Below are 21,099 nucleotides of genomic sequence, written 5' to 3' on the forward strand. Positions count from 1 at the left end.
CTGTAAACCCGATTTTATGCCTTCAATTATAATTTGTCCATGGTGTGTTTTATAATAACAATAGAAAAGTAAATATATACACATGTTGTGTGGAAGGTCAGAACCCAGAAAATCCTCCCCTTCCAACTATAGGAACCAGGATGGAATACTGTTCAAACTTTATCTCTGTCCTGTGTCTTTGAAGTTAGGCATGATCCCAAGATTGACAATTATAGACTTCCCTGGAGAAGCAACCCCTTTATGAACATTCTCCTTTACTTCTAACCCAACCAATACCAAATCATGAATCAGGTCCATCTTGTATTGAAGACTCTCATTTAAGTAATGGTGGCCCAAAACACAGGATGAAATAAATACTACTCTTTATTACAGATCCAATAAGTGTTGTAAATTGTAGTTTATTTAATGAGTAAAGGTCAGCTGCATTATAAATGAGAACCTGTCTCAAAAAAAAAAAGGATGATAAACAATCGAAACTATATTTTAAGGGCCAGTTAAAGACTATTCTTTTTCCTGTTCCAAATTAATCCTAAAGAAAAAAATACAGTAATTTCTATATTGTTTAGTACGGTATTTTCTCTGCTCATGTTCTATGTTAAAGGACAACTTTTCATTTTGACTTGTTTTTCCCCAATAATCTTAAGATTTACATGGTGTAAATTGTTTCCAGTGTTCGTGGTATGGTTTTAGAGCTGCCAGGTTTTTAACTAAATTACTGACTGCACAGCAATTCTAGTTTTGTAATCACCTACTATGAACCTTGGCCTTGAGTTTAAATAGAAAATTTCCTGTGTTTTTACTCGGGACTGCTATTCTCTCCTAATTCAGAGGAGACTGCAGGATTGGCCTGGAAATAAAATAACTTTTAACTTCACATCATTTAGGTCATTTCTCCTTTGTTCTTGACAGTGCAACCATAACTATTTTTTAAAAATATGGACATGACTATGTAGAACAGTGTGTCCTCAAATTCATGGATGTGAATTTGCCTCCAAACTGCTGGAATTGATAGAACATGCTATTATGTTTGGCTATATTCATTTTTGAAAATGATTGTGTGGCATTGGATCCAAACATCTTAAATGACTTTAAGGGTTATAGTACTGTCCCAATTCCCCAATGCTCTTTTTATCATGTTATTAAATTTGTTTTTCTTTTCCTGTGAGTGTGTGAGTGAGTGTGTGTGTGTTTCTGTGTGTGTGTGTGTGTGTGTGTGTTGATATGTAACAATGGCTATCCAAAATCTCAGGGATCTCCTCTGAGTTCTGAGTGCCTGGACTGAAGAAATGCATTGCATGCTACTGAAAAGTTGAGCTCAACAACTTTGGGAAATTCCACCACACCTGAAAAGACAATTTCCTCCTAAAAGACAATGGTCATAGAACATGTAGCCACCCCTGTGCTCCAGAAGGGAGAAGCTAATTTAATTAAATTCTGCAGACCATAGGGGGGACCTACTGCTGACCACATGCAGATAAGGGAAACCCAGAGCACATAGACACACTCCTCAAGGTGAAGAGACAGGTCGCATCCCCCCACCACCTCTCCTCCTCTGAACTCCCCCCTGCCCCCGCAGCCACGAAAAGCCCTTGCTACCTCAGCCCATAAAGACCAAACTCTTTAAAGGGTACACTCTTCCACTAGTCACATTGTGTCTACTTGCTGCTGCTCTGAAAACTGTATAAAAAAATTAATGAATGGGCTGCACGAGGTCACCACCTCTCCTTCAGGTGTAGTATAATCCCAAAACATTCAAACAATAAATTCCTCTTGCTTTTTGCATTGATTTTCTGCTCTGCATTGTTCACTCAGGGGTTTCCCTGTAAGCTGATGCTTGCCAGAGTCTTACTTTATCCACAGCTTCGCAATAAGGTCTCTTGAAAAGGTCACCTCAGAAACTTTGGGAAGGTCATGAAACACTTGCCCCTCCATAAGGTAGAGGGTAATTAACATTTCTCAGACCACAGGGCAGGAACCAACCTGTGGGTGGGGACACATTCCACAGGATGGACCATTGCCCCCTTTCAGACAAGGGAAGTTCCTGGTCACCTCATTCCCTAAAGACCAGTTTAAAGGGTGCACTGTTGCACCAATCATATTGTGCCTAGTTGCTGATGCTCTATTCTGCCCCTGGAAACCATATAAAAACTTGGTTACTACAGAATGGCATGGTTTCTGCCCCTCTCACAGGACCAGTGGATGTGGGCGTCTGAAAGTGCTAATGACTACCATGAGCTTAAGGCTTGTTTACAGAATAATGCACATATTTTACAATCTCCTTTAAGGAATGTTCTCCCTGTTAACATTAGTGAGTGCATGAAGATCAGAGACAGCACAAGTCCAAAAGCAAAAGTGTGGCTCATGTCTCAGCCAAATGGTAAATGCTGGGACTTTCAAGACAGCCCTTAAGACTGTGGAACAGACCCCTAAAACATCGATTAAAAATATATTATTGCTCAATAAATAATAATGTATATAAATTATGAGGGACATCAAGATCTAAAGGAATGAAAGCCAACTTCTCAGAAAGATACTAAGGAAGGAGATAAAGAGATTTGTAATTGGTGATCACAGAAGATCTCACCCAGCTAATGTTTTTGTTCTTGTTGATGATGATGATGCTTAGAAAGGCTGACAGTTTACTGATTTCAGGATCAGCCTGGGAAAGAGTAAATTTAGTCTCATGTGTGGTAGAAATGGTAATTTAAGGCCTGGGTCCCACCCAGCCAGTTTGATCTTAGCCTTTATGCTTCACAGAGGCAGGCAAAGATCTCCTTTTGTAAGGTTAAAAGAAAATGTGTGCTTCCTGTCTCATAAGAATTAAGTTCCTGTGGACACAGGATCTATTTCTTAAGACAATCAAAAGGAAAACTGGAGTAAATGGCAGGTTTGAGAGATATAATAGATTCTGGTTATGGTATGCAGGAGATGAACTATTGAGTGAATTTTTTAGAATAGCAGGAGATAGCTGCTTGGTGAAGAGTCTCCAGCAGAACATAGACAGAGAGCTGTCTGGAGACCTGCAGAGCAAGCAGATCAGAAAGAAAACAGAATACAGCGAAAGGAGGATGGGAAGCTGTCTCCTGCAGAGCATAGACTGACAGCTTGGACACAGGACTTGACTACCAGTCCTTTGTTTTCATGCTCCCAGACACCCCTTCTCTCTCTACCAGTCTCCAAGCCCAGGCTTGGTCCTTGGCAACAGAGGTATACTTTGATATCATTAATCTTACATCTAGATGTCAGGACTTAGAGCAAATGTATCACTTATGTAACCATCCAAGTCAATGCCAGGTACCAGCTTATACTCAAGTATTTTCATAGAAGTGTAGCTACAGATGAGTGAACTCCCATTTGAGTGCTAGGAAGTGAAATGGGTTCGAGCAGTGCTCTTAACAACAACTGAATGATCCCTGTAGCCCACTAACCTACTTTCAATAAAATAAGAGAGAGTGCTATACATTATAGATTTGAGATAAAAACACTAGCTTTGAGGAAAGCTGAAAGAAGATAGTGACTTTGAGAAAACAAAGCTGTGTGTGCTTCAGGTGACAGACCTAGAAGAGTGGGAGTTCCTAAGACCTTGTGGCTAAGGCAATTTCATCATAATCTCAAGTTGCTGAACAAGAAACTTTTAGTTTTGATGGATTCCCTGTTGAATTTTGGTCTTGTTTGTTCTGTTCATTGTTTATAATGCTCTGATTCTTTCTGGTAAGGCTTCTTTTGTGACATTGTGTGTTGAAAGCATAATAGGCTCTCTTTAGGATATGGTACAGTGATGTTAGGTAAACAGGTGTTTTTACGTTTGAGGAGACAGATGGTAGTTAAATTAATATGGCTCCCATAGACTCATAGGTTAAATTAATATGGCTCCCATAGACTTCCTAGTTTGTGGAACTGTTTGGGAAGGAACACAGGTCTGCCTTTTTGGAAGAGGTGTGACTTTGGGTGCATTTTCAGGCTTTATCCTCTTCTTAACACGCCCATATTGCAAGCTCCCACTTTCGTGGAGTTCAAATTATGAGTTCTCACCTTTCCCTTGATTTACAGCTAAGACCTGTACTACAAGATGTACTTTCCAGATGCATTTATGTCCAACATTTTTATAATTTATGGATGATTCTGGATGACTATGAGGTAAGAATACCCTTCAATATCTCAGCTTTTACATTTGATCATCTTCAGAAAAGAATTTAACTTAACATTCATAGGAGTAGGCAGATCTATGTGTAAATGTGTCTAGATTCCCTGAGTAAAATCTCAATGCTCCCACAGTTGAAGAAAGGCGTTGCTTTGGAAATGGCTCCTGTGCTCTCCTTACCCATCACCGGAAAAATCTTTTGAAGCTGTTCTGTCTTGTCTGCTGTGCTAGGTATTCTTGTCAGTCAAATTGAACACATGTGGAATTAGCTGAAACAGAAAGAGTTGGGTACTGTGAGGGATTTTTCTTAATTGTAGTTTTCAATCTGGGAAAAGTATTTTTAATCTGGGTCTTTTGGGGTGATAAGATCCACCTTGGATCTAGGCAACAGTTTATGGTGACAGCCTACATATATAAAGGACATTGAAGATGGTAGCTCTATCTCTTTGCCTTAATGCCCTACCTCTTTCTAACAACTTTTTGTTGTTGTTGTTATTGTGTGTGTTTGTTTTTTTTGTTTGTTTGTTTTTTGGCAGTAGTGCATAATTTTGAAAATTTAGGTATATAATGAAGACTAGTTGAGACGTCAAGCCACATGAACTGAACCACTATTGGAAATTTTAAATGTGTAGACAGCCATTTTTGGACTGGTTGAATGGCATCCTGTGAGTCATTCTAATACATGCATTAACTATATAATAGAGATTCATTCTATCAGCTCTGTTCATCAGGAGAATCTTTGATAGCACAGCTGTGGGTTTGTGGTTGTTGTTTCCTGCTTTGCTCTGAGGCTTGTCTCAGAAACACCAGGTGAACAGTCCTTGCATTGTAGCTGAACCCAGCCTAAAGGCACCAAACAAATATTGCTTTCTAAAATCTTTCTTAATTGTTAATATTCTGGGCACATTTCCACATTTGGGACAGATTTAACTCCATTGTAATCTGATTTATTGACTGTGAGAGCCATCCAACTTGAATCCAGGAGGAAGAAGTGCAATTATCTTCTGAGTGCTATGATTGGAGCTTAAGCAAGCTCCAAATTTGCAAAGCAGGGAAGCATAGAGTTACTGCCCATAAGGGGGTAGAAGCAGGCAGTTGAATAGCAGGGATGTGAAGTCTTACATTCTGCCAGGGGCTTGATGGGAGGACAGACCGGTAAGCAATTGGATGAGAGGCACTTGTGCAAATGAACTTCAAATCTGCAGATCTGGAAAAGGTTTGTCCAAAGCTGGAACCTCTATGCTGTGTCTCTTTAACATACTCTAACCCTAAGGGTGGTGCTCATGTCACTCAAGACTCAATAGCCAATCAGAACCTCCACATGGACCTGCCAGTCAGAAGAGGAGGCGGCTCTTCCAGGTCAAGCTTGCAAGCTCCTTTCTGTAACTCAGCGATCATGAGAGTTTCTGTGTGATGTGTTCTGCGTGACTCTACTGGGTGTTGTGAGAGAAGGTTAGTCAAGCTCAGAACTCCAAACGTGGTAAGTGCCAGGTCATCTCCTGCGGTGCCGTTGGTGTGGGGAAAAGAGGGGAGTGGGAGAGAACTCGCTTCTGGCCAGAGTTCCATTGCCTTGGGCAGGCAGGAGCGGGAGGACTGCAGGACGCTTTCCACATGGCCCCGGGTGGCTGCTTGGCCCTGGGAAGGCACGGACCCAACTCGGTGGGTGGTGGACAAGGGCAGCTCTAAGCACCGGGTTCCCAGTCTCCAGCATCACACGCTGGATACCCCGGAAGAGCTTAGGACAGAATGGGGTCCCCGGGGTGGCACTGGCTTTGGGGCCAAAGGGAGGAGAAGTTGGGGGATAGGGGCCACTGAATGGTTCCCACGCGAGCGAGCGTCCTTGGTCAGGTCCGGGGCTGGAGCACAGGATGGCCTTCTGGCGGGAGGTTTTCTTTTTAATTTTTGTTACTGTGTGAATTTGATTGCAGTTTGGCTGCAGGGCTTCCCAAGTATGAAGCAGAGATGGCTGCACTGGACATTGCCTGTATAATTTAATAATGCTCTTTAATTGCAAAGAAAGGCTCTGTGCCTTTAAAAAGGAAAATAAGTGGAGTCTGGAAAATTCTAGTGAATGCAAATTTCCCAGACTAGAGCTCTGTCTGCAACTGTGGCGGAATTGCTGAGCCAGGAAAGCTTCAGCTGTCTGAATCATTTGCTCTGTGATCTTACAGTGGAGGAGCTGCTGTTGTCCGAGTCCCAGCTGTGTTTTCCAGGCTAATGAGGGACTCTGTCCATGCCTCTCTATCAGGAACCCTAGTGGAAGGTAGCTTGGGGTTCTTTATGGGAGTCTCTTCAGAGCCATCTGTTGCAAACTGTGAAGAAGGCCAAAAGCCATGTCATGGTGATTGTAATTGTCTCCATTGCCAGGCCAGGAGGAGCAAGTTTCCTGAGTTATCTGAGTCAGTTCTGCTATTTCCAAGGACTGTGATTCTGTTGGTCCATGTGGTGATCATAGCAGAGGCCCTTGTCCTTTGCCCCTTCCTGAGTGTGGATTAATGGGGATGAGGGAAGCTCAGTAGCCCTAGTAGCTTGTGGACTTGGGTACCAAAGGTTTTCCACGGAGATCTCTTGCCAGCCTTGGTGCGAGGGTTCCAGCAAATACAAAGGAATGCAGGCAGGGAGGGGAAGTTGCAAACCTGCTTCTGCAGTGCCAGTCAATTCCACCTCTGTCTCTGCTGTGCCATGCAGTAATTCTGTGCCACCCTGCACTGAGTAGGGTCCCCAAGTCCACTGGGGGCTTGGTCAGTAATGTTTTTTTTAGATACTTGGCAGTTCCCTTGTGCAGTGTTGTTTTATTAGACTTCTCCTGAATTTGTCCCAGTGTATTCTAGCTTCTGCAAACTTCATAGAGGTCTCCATTTCTTTCCACTTATCCCTGTAAGTAGGATACAAGATGCTACTCTTCTTTTTTTTTTTTTTTTTTGATTTTATTTTTGAGACAGGGTTTCTCTGTATAGCCCTGGCTATCCTGGAACTCACTCTGTAGACCAGGCTGGCCTCGATCTCAGAAATCCACCTGCCTCTGCCTCCCAAGTGCTGGGGTTAAAGGCGTGCGCCACCATGCCCAGCTGATGCTACTCTTAAAAAGTTTACTTGGCATAAGACATAGCTTGTGTAAGCTGTCCCCACTGCAGCTGTTGTAAATTCTACCTTCTACTTTTGCTATTTTTCTCATCTCCTGCGACCTCCAACTCAGGAACCCATCTCTGAGAAATGGCTTGCTATTTCAGGGCTCTGAGACACTTAATAAGTGATTCTGGGGGTCTTTGCTGTGTAAATCTCCTAGCAGTCTTAAGTAGGACTTGTAATCTCCAGTCCATATTAAAATTGTTCAAAATAACCTGGGGACTGAACAGGAAAGAAACTTATTGGTGAGAGCATGTGTGGAATCCAAAACCTGTTTTTGCCTGCCTGGTCTTTGAGCATTAGCCGCAGCTGAATCCATGCTGTCATTAAGACATTTTTCCTAATTAATATTTTAGTTGTATATGGAGAGATTTTTTCTGGGGTGACATGTTAGTTCTGGGAGAGCTGTCTCTTCTTCCCCATATAGAGATGTTTCTAAGACAAGCTATTTTGACTCAGGTAGCCTTGATCCTGGTCTGCTGCTTTCCAGGACAATGGCCTTGCTTTCCTCTTGATATAAATTCCTAAATTCTTGAGTTAAAGAATGTAGCAAAAAAGTGTTTTATAATTGCTCATTTGAGTCATATAATGAACCCTCCATTTCTTCCACCTTTAGATAAGAACGGGAGCAATGGTTTACTGTTATCTCTGTCAGGTGAAACAGGGCGGAAAATAGCTTGATCATAGATAAAACCATAAGAGAATCTGCTCCAGGTGTCACCATTCTAGAGAAGGATAAGAGTCAGGCAGGGTGAATAATTTTGTAATTTAACAGCATGTATTAAATAATGCATGATATTAAATAAAACTAGATTGGTGGGTGCTTAGTTTGTGCAGGTTGGCTTGAGCCAGTGATAATGAATTTCTGTTTTAGGATCTGTACTATATAGATAGAATGTATCAGAAATGTAAAACACATGCCATTAGCTGGAGCTGTGTGTGTCAGATTATAGATCTCAGTAGTTAACAAAGCACATAGGAACAAGGTCAAACACTATCTTATTAATGCCATTCCTTCTACCAAGAAAGGCCTGATCTTTTTCAAATCAGTACAGTGATATATTTTTCCCAATATAGGTGTGGGTTTGTTGTTGTTATGTTTGTTTTACCAACCCACTGAGGACAATGAGTTGATTAACAAGAGTGCTCCACAGTGTCTGACATGTGTCCTGCTTTGCTCTGAGCCTTGTCTCATAGCCATTAGGTGGAAAGTACTTGCAATTTACCTGAACCCAGCCTGAAGCCACAAAACAAAGTTTGTGTCCAAAAAACCCTCTTCAGTTGCTAATATTCTGGCACTGACCACCTGTGGACAGTTTGGTAACTCCAGTGTCAGCTGATTAATGGGATATGCAAGCTATCCAGCTTGATTCCAGGAGGAAGAAGGGAAATTGCCTCCTGAGTCCTGTCATTGGAGCTCAGGCAAGCTCCAAAGCAGTGAACTCAGGGTCACTGACCAGAAAGGTGGAGAGGCAGGCAGGTAAGCAGCAGGGATCAGGAATCTTAGCCCCTCCCAAGGGCTTGGCAGAAGAACAGACAGGTAGGCTATTGGAGGAGACACATTGGTGCTACTGAACTGGAAATCTGCAGATATGGAAAAGGATTGGCCCAGGCTGGAAACACTATATTGTGTCCCTTCAGCAAACTCTAACCCTAAGGGTGTTGCTCATGTCACTCAAGATTCAATAGCCAATCAGAACCTCCACATGGAGCTGCCAGTTAGAAGAGGCAGTGACTTCCGGGTACCAAGCCTGCAAGTTTCTCTGTGTAACTCAGCTGATCTCAGTGTTTCTGTGTGATCTGTTCTTAGTGTCTTCGCTGGATGCTGTGAATTTAGCTCAAGCAAGCTCAGAACTTCACACATGGTAAGTGCAGTGTCATGTCCCACAAAGAGGAGGAGCTAGCATCTTAGCAAAGGATGCCTGTGTAATAGGTCTTCCCAGAGCCAGGATGGTAAGCATCAGCCAGACAGATGGGGCCACCTGTGAGGTCTTTTGTGGACCTAGTCTCTCCTTTTGGACCAGGCTGTGGCCTCTGAGTAACTTTATTATAAGACTGCACTGGAAAAAACCTTTGTGGCAGGGGCTTGTGTGTGGAAATACACTTGGCAGGATGAGAACCAGAGGAACAGCTTACTGTGTACACTGTCAGGTAAAACAGTGCTGACAAGAGCTAGGTCACAGACCAAAGGAAAGGGGAGTATGCTGCAGGGGCCACTGTTATCGAGAAGGGCCTGATTAGGGCAGTGAGAATGATTTTGTAATTTCACAGATTGTATTAATTATGCATGGACGTATATAAAACTAGATTCGTGGGTGTTTAATTTGGGCAGGTTAGCTTGAACCAGTGGGTAATGAATTCCCTTTTTAGGATCTGTATTATGAGATATGTGCAATCCTTGGGTGACATATTTAAGTGAGCCCACAAATATTAAACACATGACATTATCTGTAGCTGTGTGTGTCACATTGTAGACATCAGTAGTTAACAAAGCACTTAGGGGCAAGGTCAAACACTATCTTATTAATGCCATTCCTTCTACCAAGAAGGGCCTGGTCTTTTTCAAATCAGAACAGTGATATATTTTACTAATATAGGTGTGGGTTTGTTGTTGTTATGTTTGTTTTACCAACCCAGTGAGGACAATTGTTCTGATTAATGCACTGAGTGCTCCTCAGTGACATGTGTCCTGCTTTGCTCTGAGCCTTGTCTCATAGCCATTAGGTAGAAAGTACTTGCAATTTACCTGAACCCAGCCTGAAGCCACAAAACAAAATCTTATATCCTAAAATCCCTCTTCAGTTGCTAATATTCTGGCACTGACCACCTGTGGACAGTTTGGTAACTCCAGTGTCAGCTGATTGATGGGGTATGCAAGCTACCCAGCTTGATTCCAGGAGGAAGAAGGGGAAATGCCTCCTGAGCGCTGGATTTGGAGCTCAGGCAAGCTCCAACCTTTCAAAGCAGTGAACCCAGGGTCACTGACCAGAAAGGTGGAGAGGCAGGCAGGTAAGCAGCAGGGATCAAGAATCTTAGCCCCTCAGAAGGGCTTGGCAGGGGATCAGACAGGTAGGCCATTGGAGGAGACACACTAGTGCTACTGAACTGGAAATCTGCAGATATGGAAAAGGATTGGCCCAGGCTCGAACCATTGTGCTGTGTCCCTACAGACACTCTGACCCTAAGCATGGTCCTCATGTCACTCAAGACTCAATGACCAATCAAAACCTCCACATGGAGTTGCCAGGCAGAAGAGGAGGTGACTCTTCCAGGTACTAAGCCTGCAAGTTTCTCTGTGTAACTCAGCTGCTCTCAGATTTTCTGTGGAATCGGTTCTTATTATTTTTACTGAATGCTGTGAGGTTAGCTCAGGCAAGCTTAGAACTTCAGACATGGTAAGTGCAACTTCATCTCCAACGAAGTGGGGTGAGCAAACATCTTAGCAAAGGATGCCTGTATAATAGGTCTTCCCAGAGGCAGGATGGTAAGCCTCAGCCAGACAGATGGGGCCACCTGTGAGGTCCCTTGTGGACTTAGTCTCTCCTTTTGGACCAGGCTGTGGCCTCTGAGTAACTTTATTATAAGCCTGCATCTGGACAAAACCTTTGTGGCAGGGGCTTGTGTGTGGAAATACACTTGGCAGGATGAGAACCAGAGAAACAGCTTACTGTGTACACTGTCAGATAAAACAGTGCTGACAAGAGCTAGGTCACAGACCAGAGGGGAGTATGCTGCAGGGGTCACTGTTATGGAGAAGGACCTGATTAGGGCAGTGAGAATAATTTGATAACTTCACAGATTATATTAATTTATGGATATAGTTTAGTAAAATCTGATTCGTGGGTGTTTAATTTGGGCAGGTTAGCTAGAACCAGTTAGTAATGAATTCCCATTTCAGGATCTGTATTAGATAAACATGTGCAATCCTTGGGTGACATATTTAAGTGAGCTCAAAAATGTAAAACACATGCCATTACTTGTAACTGTGTGTGTCACATTATAGGTCTCAGTAGTTAACAAAGCACATAGGGGCAAGGTCAAATGCTATCTTATTAATGACATTCCTTCTACCAGGAAGGGCCTGATCTTTTTCAAATCAGTACAGGAATATATTTTTTCAATTATATTGATCTTTTTAAATATTAAATTTTGGTATTACTTTTCTGAATTTCATTTTCATTATGCATAGGTGATTTGACGTCTTACATGTTTCTATTCTCCAAAATTTCCCCCAAATTAAGAATTTCATTCCTATTTTTAAAGAGATTTCATATCTGTCTGTTTAGAGAAACATCTCCTGTAGCTCCTACTTTCTTTATGTCATGTAGTTAAAACTTGCTTTGAACTCCTCTTCCAGCCTCTGCTGCCCAGGGCTTGGAAAACAGTCCTACAACTGCTTTCAGGCTGGGTTCTGACTGATCAGTGAGACAAAAGACACCAGGGAATGAGTGTTGTCTAACCTCCCTGGGTTACAGGGTTACAAATTAGGGGATTACAAATAAAGAGGGACAGGTATAAGGTTGAGTTCACTGACCAACTTTGAAGCTGGTCTACTTGCAGCACAGAAATGGAGGAGGAATAAGGTAGGTGTCTTAGTCAGGGTTTCTATTCCTGCACAAACATGCTGACCAAGAAGCAAGTTGGGGAGGAAAGGGTTTATTCGGCTTACACTTCCACCCTGCTGTTCATCACCAAAGGAAGTCAGGACTGGAACTCAAGCAGGTCAGAAAGCAGGAGCTGATGCAGAGGCCATGGAGGGATGTTCTTTACTGGCTTGCTTCCCCTGGCTTGCTCAGCCTGCTCTCTTATAGAACCCAAGACTACCAGCCCAGGGATGGTCCCACCCACAAGGGGCCTTTCCCCCTTGATCACTAATTGAGAAAATGCCTTACAGTTGGACCTCATGGAGGCATTTCCTCAACTGAAGCTCCTTTCTCTGTGATAACTCCAGCTGTGTCAAGTTGACACAAAACTAGCCAGTACAATTGACCCCTTGACAACTTGACACACAAACACATCACTAGTAAGCCTCAACCCTTACATTCGTATTCATCCCCAAGATCTAAATAACTTTAAATGTCCCACAGTCTTTACATATTCTTAAAATTTCAATCTCTTTAAAATATCCATCTCTTTTAAAATCCAAAGTCTATTTACAATTAAAAGTCTCTTAACTGTGGGCTCCACCAAAACAGTTTCTTCCTTCAAGAGGAAAAATATCAGGGCACAGTCACAATCAAAAGCAAAAGTCAATCTCCAACCGTCCAATGTCTGGGATCCAACTCACGATCTTCTGGGGTCCTCCAAGGGCTTGGGTCACTTCTCCAGCCAGGCCCTTTGTAGCACAGGCGTCATCCTCTAGGCTCCAGATGCCTGTACTCAACTGCTGCTGCTGCTCTTGGTGGTCATCTCATGGTACTGGCATCTCCAAAACACTGCATGACCCCTTCAATCCTGGGCCTTCAATTGCAACTGAGGCTGCACCTTCACCAATGGCCTTCCATGGCCTCTCACAGTGCCGAGCCTCAGCTGCTTTGCGTGACCCCTTCATGCCTTCAAAACCAGTACCACCTGGGTGACCCTTACATATTACTAAGTCCTGCTGCAGCAGGAGTACAACCTTGGCCATCTCTGGAACACAGCCTCTTTGTGCTTTCAGAAAACACTTCCCAGAAGATGTCACCTCAATGATGCTGGTCTCTTCTTAATCACCGCTAATTTCTTAGCTCCAGCTAACCAGCATCAATAGTCCCAGTAATGCAAAGTTTTTGCTTTAGTAGTTCTGGTATCTTGTTAATGACAGCTGATTCTTCAGCCCCAGCTAACCAGAACTACAGAATCTTCACATTCAAAACAGCAATGGCCCTGAAAAGAGTCTTTAATTTCCCTCTGAAATTTCACAAACCAGACCTCCATCTTCTGCAGTGTTCTCAACACTATCTTCCAAGCTCCTACACAACATCCGACAGAGCTCTTAACAACGGATGGATCTTCAAGCCCGGAGTTCCAAAGTCCTTCCACAGTCCTCCCCAAAACATGGTCAGGTTGTCACAGGAATACCCCACTCTGCTGGTACCAATTTGTCTTAGTCAGGGTTTCTATTCCTGCACAAACATGATGACCAAGAAGCAAGTTGGGGAGGAAAGGGTTTATTCGGCTTACACTTCCACCCTGCTGTTCATCACCAAAGGAAGTCAGGACTGGAACTCAAGCAGGTCAGAAAGCAGGAGCTGATGCAGAGGCCATGGAGGGATGTTCTTTACTGGCTTGCTTCCCCTGGCTTGCTCAGCCTGCTCTCTTATAGAACCCAAGACTACCAGCCCAGGGATGGTCCCACCCACAAGGGGCCTTTCCCCCTTGATCACTAATTGAGAAAATGCCTTACAGTTGGACCTCATGGAGGCATTTCCTCAACTGAAGCTCCTTTCTCTGTGATAACTCCAGCTGTGTCAAGTTGACACAAAACTAGCCAGTACAGTAGGTGAGGTCTTTTTGCTTTGGCAGTAGTTGACATTCACCATGAGGAGTCAAGTAATCAATTTTACACAATCAGTAAAATTCCATACTGGTCATCTTCAGGCATTTTTCAGATTAGGGCAATGTCAAATGAGATCACAGGCCCTCGTTGTGACACCATATTGCTGGCATACCTCACCATCTACCCCAGCAGTAGGACTGCCAATCTCCCAGCTGCCATTCCTTATGCAATTCAATCATTTAGGAACTGGACTTTTCATCTATCATTAATCATCCTGATCTGACTCTTGCTTCTGCCCTCCTTCCTCTCTCCACAAGGTCCCAGGTCATGTCTACTCTGTATTATCCCAGGTATAACTGGGTCTGGCTATGTTCACTCTTTTGTGTATAATATACTTTCTCCTCCACCATACCTAGGAGCAGTGATGTCTTTACATTTTATTTCTTCATTTTCTTCCTTTTTTTTTTGCCCATTAAAAGTTTCTATCTTTAAAATTCATAGCCACTTTTACTTTTAATATTGTTAATGTATGAATTTGATCCCAGTTTGTCTGCAGGACCTCCCCACTATGAAAAAGAGTTGGCTGCATGCATAATTGAATATACAAAGAAAGGACCCTAGGCCTTTTAAATGGAAAATACTTGGTCTGCAGGACTAGAATATTCTTTTCAATGTAAATTTTCCAGACTAGGGCTATGTCTGCTTGTAGGGTGTAACAATTGAGCTTGGAAGGTTTCAGCTGTCTGAGTCTTTTGCTCAGTGATCCCACAGTAGAGGAGCTGCTGTTGCCCTGAGGCCCTGCTGGCTTTTCCAAGTTAATGAGGGACTTTGGGCAGGACTAACAATCAGGAACACTAGGGGAAGGTAGCTTACAGGTTCTTTACAAGATTCTCCTCAGATGCATGTGTTACAAGCTGCCTGGAAGACTACAAGCCATCCCCTGGTTATTATAGTAATCTCCACTGAGAATACAGGAGGAGCAAGTCTGCAGAGCTATTTGAGTCTGATCTGCTGGTTCTAAATGGACTGTGGGTCAGAGTGTGGTTCTGTTGGTCCATGTGGTGATCATAACAGAGCTCCTCGTCCTTTGACTCTTCCTAAGTGTGGATTTACAGGGCTCCCAGAGGCTCGGTAGCCCTGGGAGTGGCAAGGTATGAAACTTAAATGTCACTATGCAGTGTGTATATACAGGAATTGCCTTTGGTGTGTAGTAGGACAACATTGGAAAAGCAATGGTTTGATTTCTAGAATTTCTGACCCTTCTGTATTCAGTTTTGTGTGACTAGTTTTATAAATACTTTAGAAGTTAGTAGTAAAGAGCTGATCACGATCATCCTTCAGAAATATTTGATTAGATTCCTTTTATCTTTCTGTTAACTATTGTCAAAATGCAATGATTCACAGAACTTCAATTCTTGGTTACAAAAAAAGCTTCTGACATGCAGAAGTTTCTCAGGTGTTGATGGTGCTGGGTGGGTGGATAGGACAGATTGGAACATAATGCATATGGCAGGAAGCAGACATTAAATTATCATTCAGCATTGTTTTGTATACTTCGGTGGGGCTGGTTTAACATGAAATTACTAAGGGTCATGAACAGCTATTGAGCCATAGTCCAACTTTCTCATCATCAACAATTTCAATGAGAACTCTAGAGCATGGGGCCTCTCTGTTTGAAGACAGATCAGTAGTATCTGGAGGGTCAGATTTATAACAGTTTCAGGGTCACTTATTTATGTTATTTTTATCGGAGTCAGGAAATATGATTTTATTTCTATACACATACTAGCACAGGTAACATTGGTCAAGTTCACATTGTTCCTGGTGTAGTTGTATTAGTTATTGAAGAAAAGTTGAAAATTGGCCACATGGAAATGGGCAGAGGAAGCTTTCCCTGATATTGTGTTGCAGTTCTGTGGGCTACTATGAGAATTATGTCTAGGATAACAGATAATGGTCTTGGTCTTTAGACAGATTGCTTGTTCTTCGGGAGTACTGGCTATGGTTGAGAAGGGTGTGTCTGCCCATACTTGGGGGCTAAGACACAGACATGTGGCAAGAAAGGAAGGGGAGATGGAAAAGGTCTTTTGTATCTGCAGGTAGCATGGACAGGTGAGAGGAAACTGCAGTCCTAAGGGCACTCTTGCATATTGGGTCTCAGGGAACAAAAAATGGGTGAAGGTCTAGCAGCATTCTACATGGTTCCATGTATTAACATCTTAATACTAAGGCATCAGGTTCCCAGAGATCATTTATTTACTTAAGTTTTTGTTGTCCAACTGTGAAAGACTGGATAAAAAGTACTATGTGGGTGGGCAGGGCAGTCAGCGAATACTCATTTTGAAGTACACCTTTACACTGTTGTCTGTATCATATTTTTTTATATTCACACGTATCGAATCTTTTAGGATTTAGTCACCTATGATGACGTGCATGTGAACTTCACTCAGGATGAGTGGGCTTTGCTGGATCCTTCTCAGAAGAGTCTCTACAAGGGTGTGATGCTAGAGACCTATAAGAATCTCACAGCTATAGGTAATATTATGATTTTTTTATTTACTTTATAACATGTATGCACAACTGTTTCTTTGTTATTTTATTTGTTTTTATAATTTCAATTGAGAATGAGGAAGAATATGATGAATAAATCACTCATGGTTTTAAAGTTCAATGGAGTTAATAACTTAAATATTGTTTAATTGCCAATAATGTAACATACTTTCTCTGGTACTGGGTTTAGGTTACATTTGGGAAGAACATACGATTGAAGACCATTTTCAAACTTCTCGAAGTCATGGAAGGTAATTTTACTCTGCAAGCTGAGGAGAAAATGCCTATGAAGAAAGTTTAACTTGTGCTACAAGTAGTAAAGAAAACCAATAGGGTACAATAAGCACTGCTTTCAGTGATGGATGTTTACTGACTTTCATAAAAATCATATATGTTTATGGCAGATATGTAACTGTTGTTTGCAAGACATTCCATTAGGTCAAAGACAGAGAAATAATGGCTTAACACATATGTTACTGTTTAAATCAAGCGTAGTACAGCCATGCTATACAAGTGTGAGTGTCTTCAGTCTCATATCGCTTAGCTATTGCAAAAGGAACACACAGTGATTAGGTGACAAGTATATGTCTAAAACCTAGTAATGAGCAAATAATCCATAGTGTATCTGAGCTCAATGATATACTTGTAATAACATTGCTAAATTTAGTGAGATGAACAGTTCATAAGATTCAAAAATGGTTTTGTGGAAAAACCTTAATCTCTGTACCACATCTCTGTGACAAAAAAAAGTCAGCTGTGAATGTAATGTGGAATTTTCACTTGTTATTCTTCTTTTGATGTGGATGTCATAGGTTACGATTGATACAAGCCTTGTGATCACTGGGGCATTGAAAGAAGCCACATACCTTTCACTTTTCCAGAACAATTAGAGGATATGCAGTATAACATATTTTGAACAACATACTAAATGTGCTATATAAGTTTATAAAAAATTTGTTTCCGAACATTGCTGGGGACATTTACCAACTCTAACTGCTGAAAATAGTAATGAGAATTAAGGCAGTAGAAATTTTTTTTTTCTTTTGCATTTGTTCATATTCCAAATGTAGTATTACTCTCATGATAACAAAATTTGTGAATGCAATCATTGTGCAAACACTGTGAGTTCTTCCTGTTTTTTTTCAAATATGTGAGTAACCTTTTATAGAAAAAGTATGTTATAAATGTGAGCCAGATAATCAATACTGTTCCCATTTCATATATCCTCGAAGATGTAAAACAATTCATAATTTAGTAGAACTCCTTTGAATATAAACAAAGTAATATTATGTTAACATTAGATTGCTCTGTTCAATGAAACCAAAATTTAAAACAATTCATACAGATAAAAAGACTCATCAGTATAATCAGTGTAAGAAAGATTTCACGTGTGCAAATTTTATTTGCAGGCATGAAAGAAGTTGTTCTGCAGAGCAACCCTCTGAGTTTATTCAATGTGGTAAAGCCTTTGCATATGAGAGTGGTAGACAAAGGCATCAAATTAAACATAATGGAGAGAAACACCATGACTGTAACCAATGTGGTAAGGACTTTAGAACATGGAATGTCCTGCAAATACATAAGCGAACACATACAGGAGAGAAACCCTATGACTGTAAACAATGTGGTAAAGTCTTTGCAAGAAGCTGTCATCTCCAAATACATAATCGAACACATGCAGGAGAGAAACAGTATGAATGTAACCAATGTGGTAAAGCTTTTAAAAGAAGGATTAACCTCCAAATACATAAGCGAACACATACAGGAGAGAAACCCTATGAATGTAACCAATGTGGAAAAGCCTTTGCAAGTAGTGGTGAACTCCAAAACCATAAACGAACACATACAGGAGAGAAACCCTATGAATGTAAACAATGTGGTAAAGCCTTTTCACAAAGCAGTCATCTCCGAATACATAAGCGAACACATACAGGAGAGAAACCCTATGAATGTAACCAATGTGGAAAAGCCTTTGCAAGAAGTGGTGACCTCCAAAAACATAAACGAACACATACAGGAGAGAAACCCTATGAATGTAAACAATGTGGTAAAGCCTTTGCACATAGCAGTCATCTCCACAAACATGAGCGAACACATACAGGAGACAAACCCTATGAATGTAAACAGTGTGGTAAAGCCTTTGCAGTAATCTATACTCTCCAAATGCATAAGCGAACACATACAGGAGAGAAACCCTATAAATGTAAACAATGTGGTAAAGCCTTTGCAGTAATCTATACTCTCCAAATGCATAAGCGAACACATACAGGAGAGAAACCCTATAAATGTAAACAATGTGGTAAAGCCTTTGCAAGAAGCTGTCATCTCCGAATACATAAGCGAACACATACAGGAGAGAAACCCTATGAATGTAACCAATGTGGTAAAGCCTTTGCAGAAAGCAGTACTCTCCAAATCCATAACCGAACACATACAGGAGACAAACCCTATGAATGTAACCAATGTGGTAAAGCTTTTATAACAAGGAGAGTCCTCCAAATACATAAGGGAACACATACCGGAGAGAAACCCTATGAATGTAACCAATGTGGAAAAGCTTTTGCAAGAAGTTGTGACCTCCAAAAACATAAACGAACTCATACAGGAGAGAAACCCTATGAATGTAACCACTGTGGTAAAGCCTTTGCACAAAGCAGTTCTCTCCGAATCCATAAGCGAACACATACAGGAGAGAGACAATATGAATGTAACTAGTATGGTAAAGCCTTTGCAGGAAGCAGTGGTCTCCAATGCCATAAAAGATCACATACACGAAAGACACCATATGAATGAAATCAAGGTGGTAAATCCTTTGAAGGAAGCAGTGGTCTTGAATATCATAATCGAACACACACAGCTGGAAAACCCAGGAATGTAACCAATGTGGTAAAGTCTTTGCAGGAAGGAGTGACCTTTAAAGAGAAAAGACCATACAGGAGAGAAACTCTATGTAGGTATCTGATGTTATAAAGCCTTTGCAGCAAGCATTGATCTCCAAGTACATAAATGAACATATACCAGAGAGGAACCTTTTAAACGTAACCAATGTGGTTAACCTTTTTCGAAAACCAATAGTCTTTACACACATAAAAGCACATATAGTTGAGAGAAATGCTTTGATTTTAACCAATGTGGTTAAACTTTTTCAAAAAGCAGTCATCAACAAAATCATGAAAGAGCACGTATAGGAGAGAGATTTTTGAATGTTAGCAATGGTGCTTTTATAGCTTTTTCACAAAGCAGTGGCCTCCAAATATATAAAGGAACACATACAGGAGAGAAACCCTATGAATATTGGCAATGTTTTAAAACACTTCTACATCACAATCATCTTCAAATCTGTAAGGAACATGAGGTTTTGAGAAATCCTCTGAATAATACCAATTAGGGAAAGCAATTGTACAAAAGAGTCATCTCCCAACACAAAAGTATACACACTAGATAGAAACCCTATGAATATAGGCAATGTGGTAAACATTTTATAAGTCACAGTAGTCTCTAAGTAAATAAAAAGAGACACAGTTGAGAAAAACACTATGAAATGAACAAGTGAACAGAGCCTTGTGCATTAAAATCTTCAAATACATAAAAGAAGACATAGAGGTGAGAAATCCGATGTCTACAAGCCATGTGGTATTGCTTTCACTTGTCAGTCATATTCAAAGACACAAAAGAAAACAAAATGTAACAAAAGGCTGAGTGTGTTTAATATGGTGAAACTTTTTGAATATTTTAGAGTCTTCACAATGAAACAATTCATACTGCAAATAAATTTAGGAATATAATATGGTGAAACCTTTTCAGATTTCCCAAATCTTCATCATTATGAATGGGAAACCCATAAATGCATTCAATATGGGGAAGCCTTTAAACATTTCTAATTCTTTATAATCCTGAAAATAATCGTATAAAGTTCAAGGGGATACAAGAAATGTTTCTTATTGTCTTGCTTGAGTTACAGTCCTGACATCCTTTGGTATGAATATCAATGTGGAAATTGTGAGTGGATTCCCTTTCCTCCCCAACTGCTTCTTGGTCATAATGTTTATGCAGGAATAGAAACCCTGACTAAGACAAATTGGTATCAGGAGTGGGGAATTCCTGTGACAACCTGACCATGTTTTGGGAGGACTGTGGAAGGACTTTGGAACTTTGGGTTAGAAGATCCATTCTGTGTTAAGAACACTGTGGGATGTTGTGTAGGAGCTTGGAAGATAATGTTGAGAACCGTGCAGAAGATGGAAGCCTGGCTTGTGAAATTTCAGAGGGAAAATTAAAGCCTCTTTTCAGGGCCATTGTTACTTTGTGAAGATTCTGTGGTTCTGGTTAACTGGGGCTGAAGAATCAGCTGTGATTAACAAGATAATAGAATTTCTAGAGTGAAAACTTTGCATTACTGGGACTGTTGATGCTGGTTAGCTGGAGCTAAGAAATTAGCAGTGATTAAGAAGAAACCAGCATCATTGAAGTGGCATCATCTGTGAAGTGTTTTCTGAGAGCACAGAGGAAGTGTTCTAGAGATAATCAAGGTGGTACCTTGTGCTGTGGCTGGACTTGGTAGTGTGTAAGTCTTAACCTCGTGGTACTGGTTTTGAAGGCATGAAGGGATAATGCAGAGCAGCTAAGGCCCAGCACTTTGAGAGGCCATGGAAGGCAACTGGTGAAGGTGCAGACTCAGGTGAAATTGATGGCCCAGTACTGAAGAGATCATGCAGTGTGTTGGAGTTGACAGGTCCATGATTGACCACGAAGAACAGCAGCAGCAGTAAAGTACATGCATCTGGAGCATAGAGGACAAGTTGTG

The 21,099-nt window shown here is 41.3% G+C and overlaps 1 protein-coding gene across 1 annotated transcript; it reads left to right on the forward strand.

Annotated features, from left to right (window-relative positions):
* Nucleotides 1-5,549: 5,549 nt before the first annotated feature.
* On the forward strand, nt 5,550-19,010 carry Gm14305 (predicted gene 14305). The gene is made up of 5 exons (NM_001099327.1): nt 5,550-5,621; nt 9,078-9,132; nt 16,154-16,280; nt 16,486-16,546; nt 17,705-19,010. Exons 2-5 carry the CDS (start codon nt 9,130-9,132, stop codon nt 19,008-19,010), a joined length of 1,497 nt encoding a protein of 498 aa, NP_001092797.1. The 5' UTR covers nt 5,550-5,621; nt 9,078-9,129.
* The last annotated feature ends 2,089 nt before the right edge of the window (nt 19,011-21,099 follow it).

The sequence above is a fragment of the Mus musculus genome, chromosome 2, assembly GCF_000001635.26.
Source record: "Mus musculus strain C57BL/6J chromosome 2, GRCm38.p6 C57BL/6J".
NCBI classification, from domain to species: domain Eukaryota; kingdom Metazoa; phylum Chordata; class Mammalia; order Rodentia; family Muridae; genus Mus; species Mus musculus.

Bases quoted from the DNA above. Each gene is read 5' to 3' on its own strand.
- Gm14305 (NM_001099327.1), top strand. The intron at 16,281-16,485 runs GTAATATTATGA...TACTGGGTTTAG, and splicing joins TAAGAATCTCACAGCTATAG to GTTACATTTGGGAAGAACAT. The intron at 16,547-17,704 runs GTAATTTTACTC...TTTTATTTGCAG, and splicing joins ACTTCTCGAAGTCATGGAAG to GCATGAAAGAAGTTGTTCTG.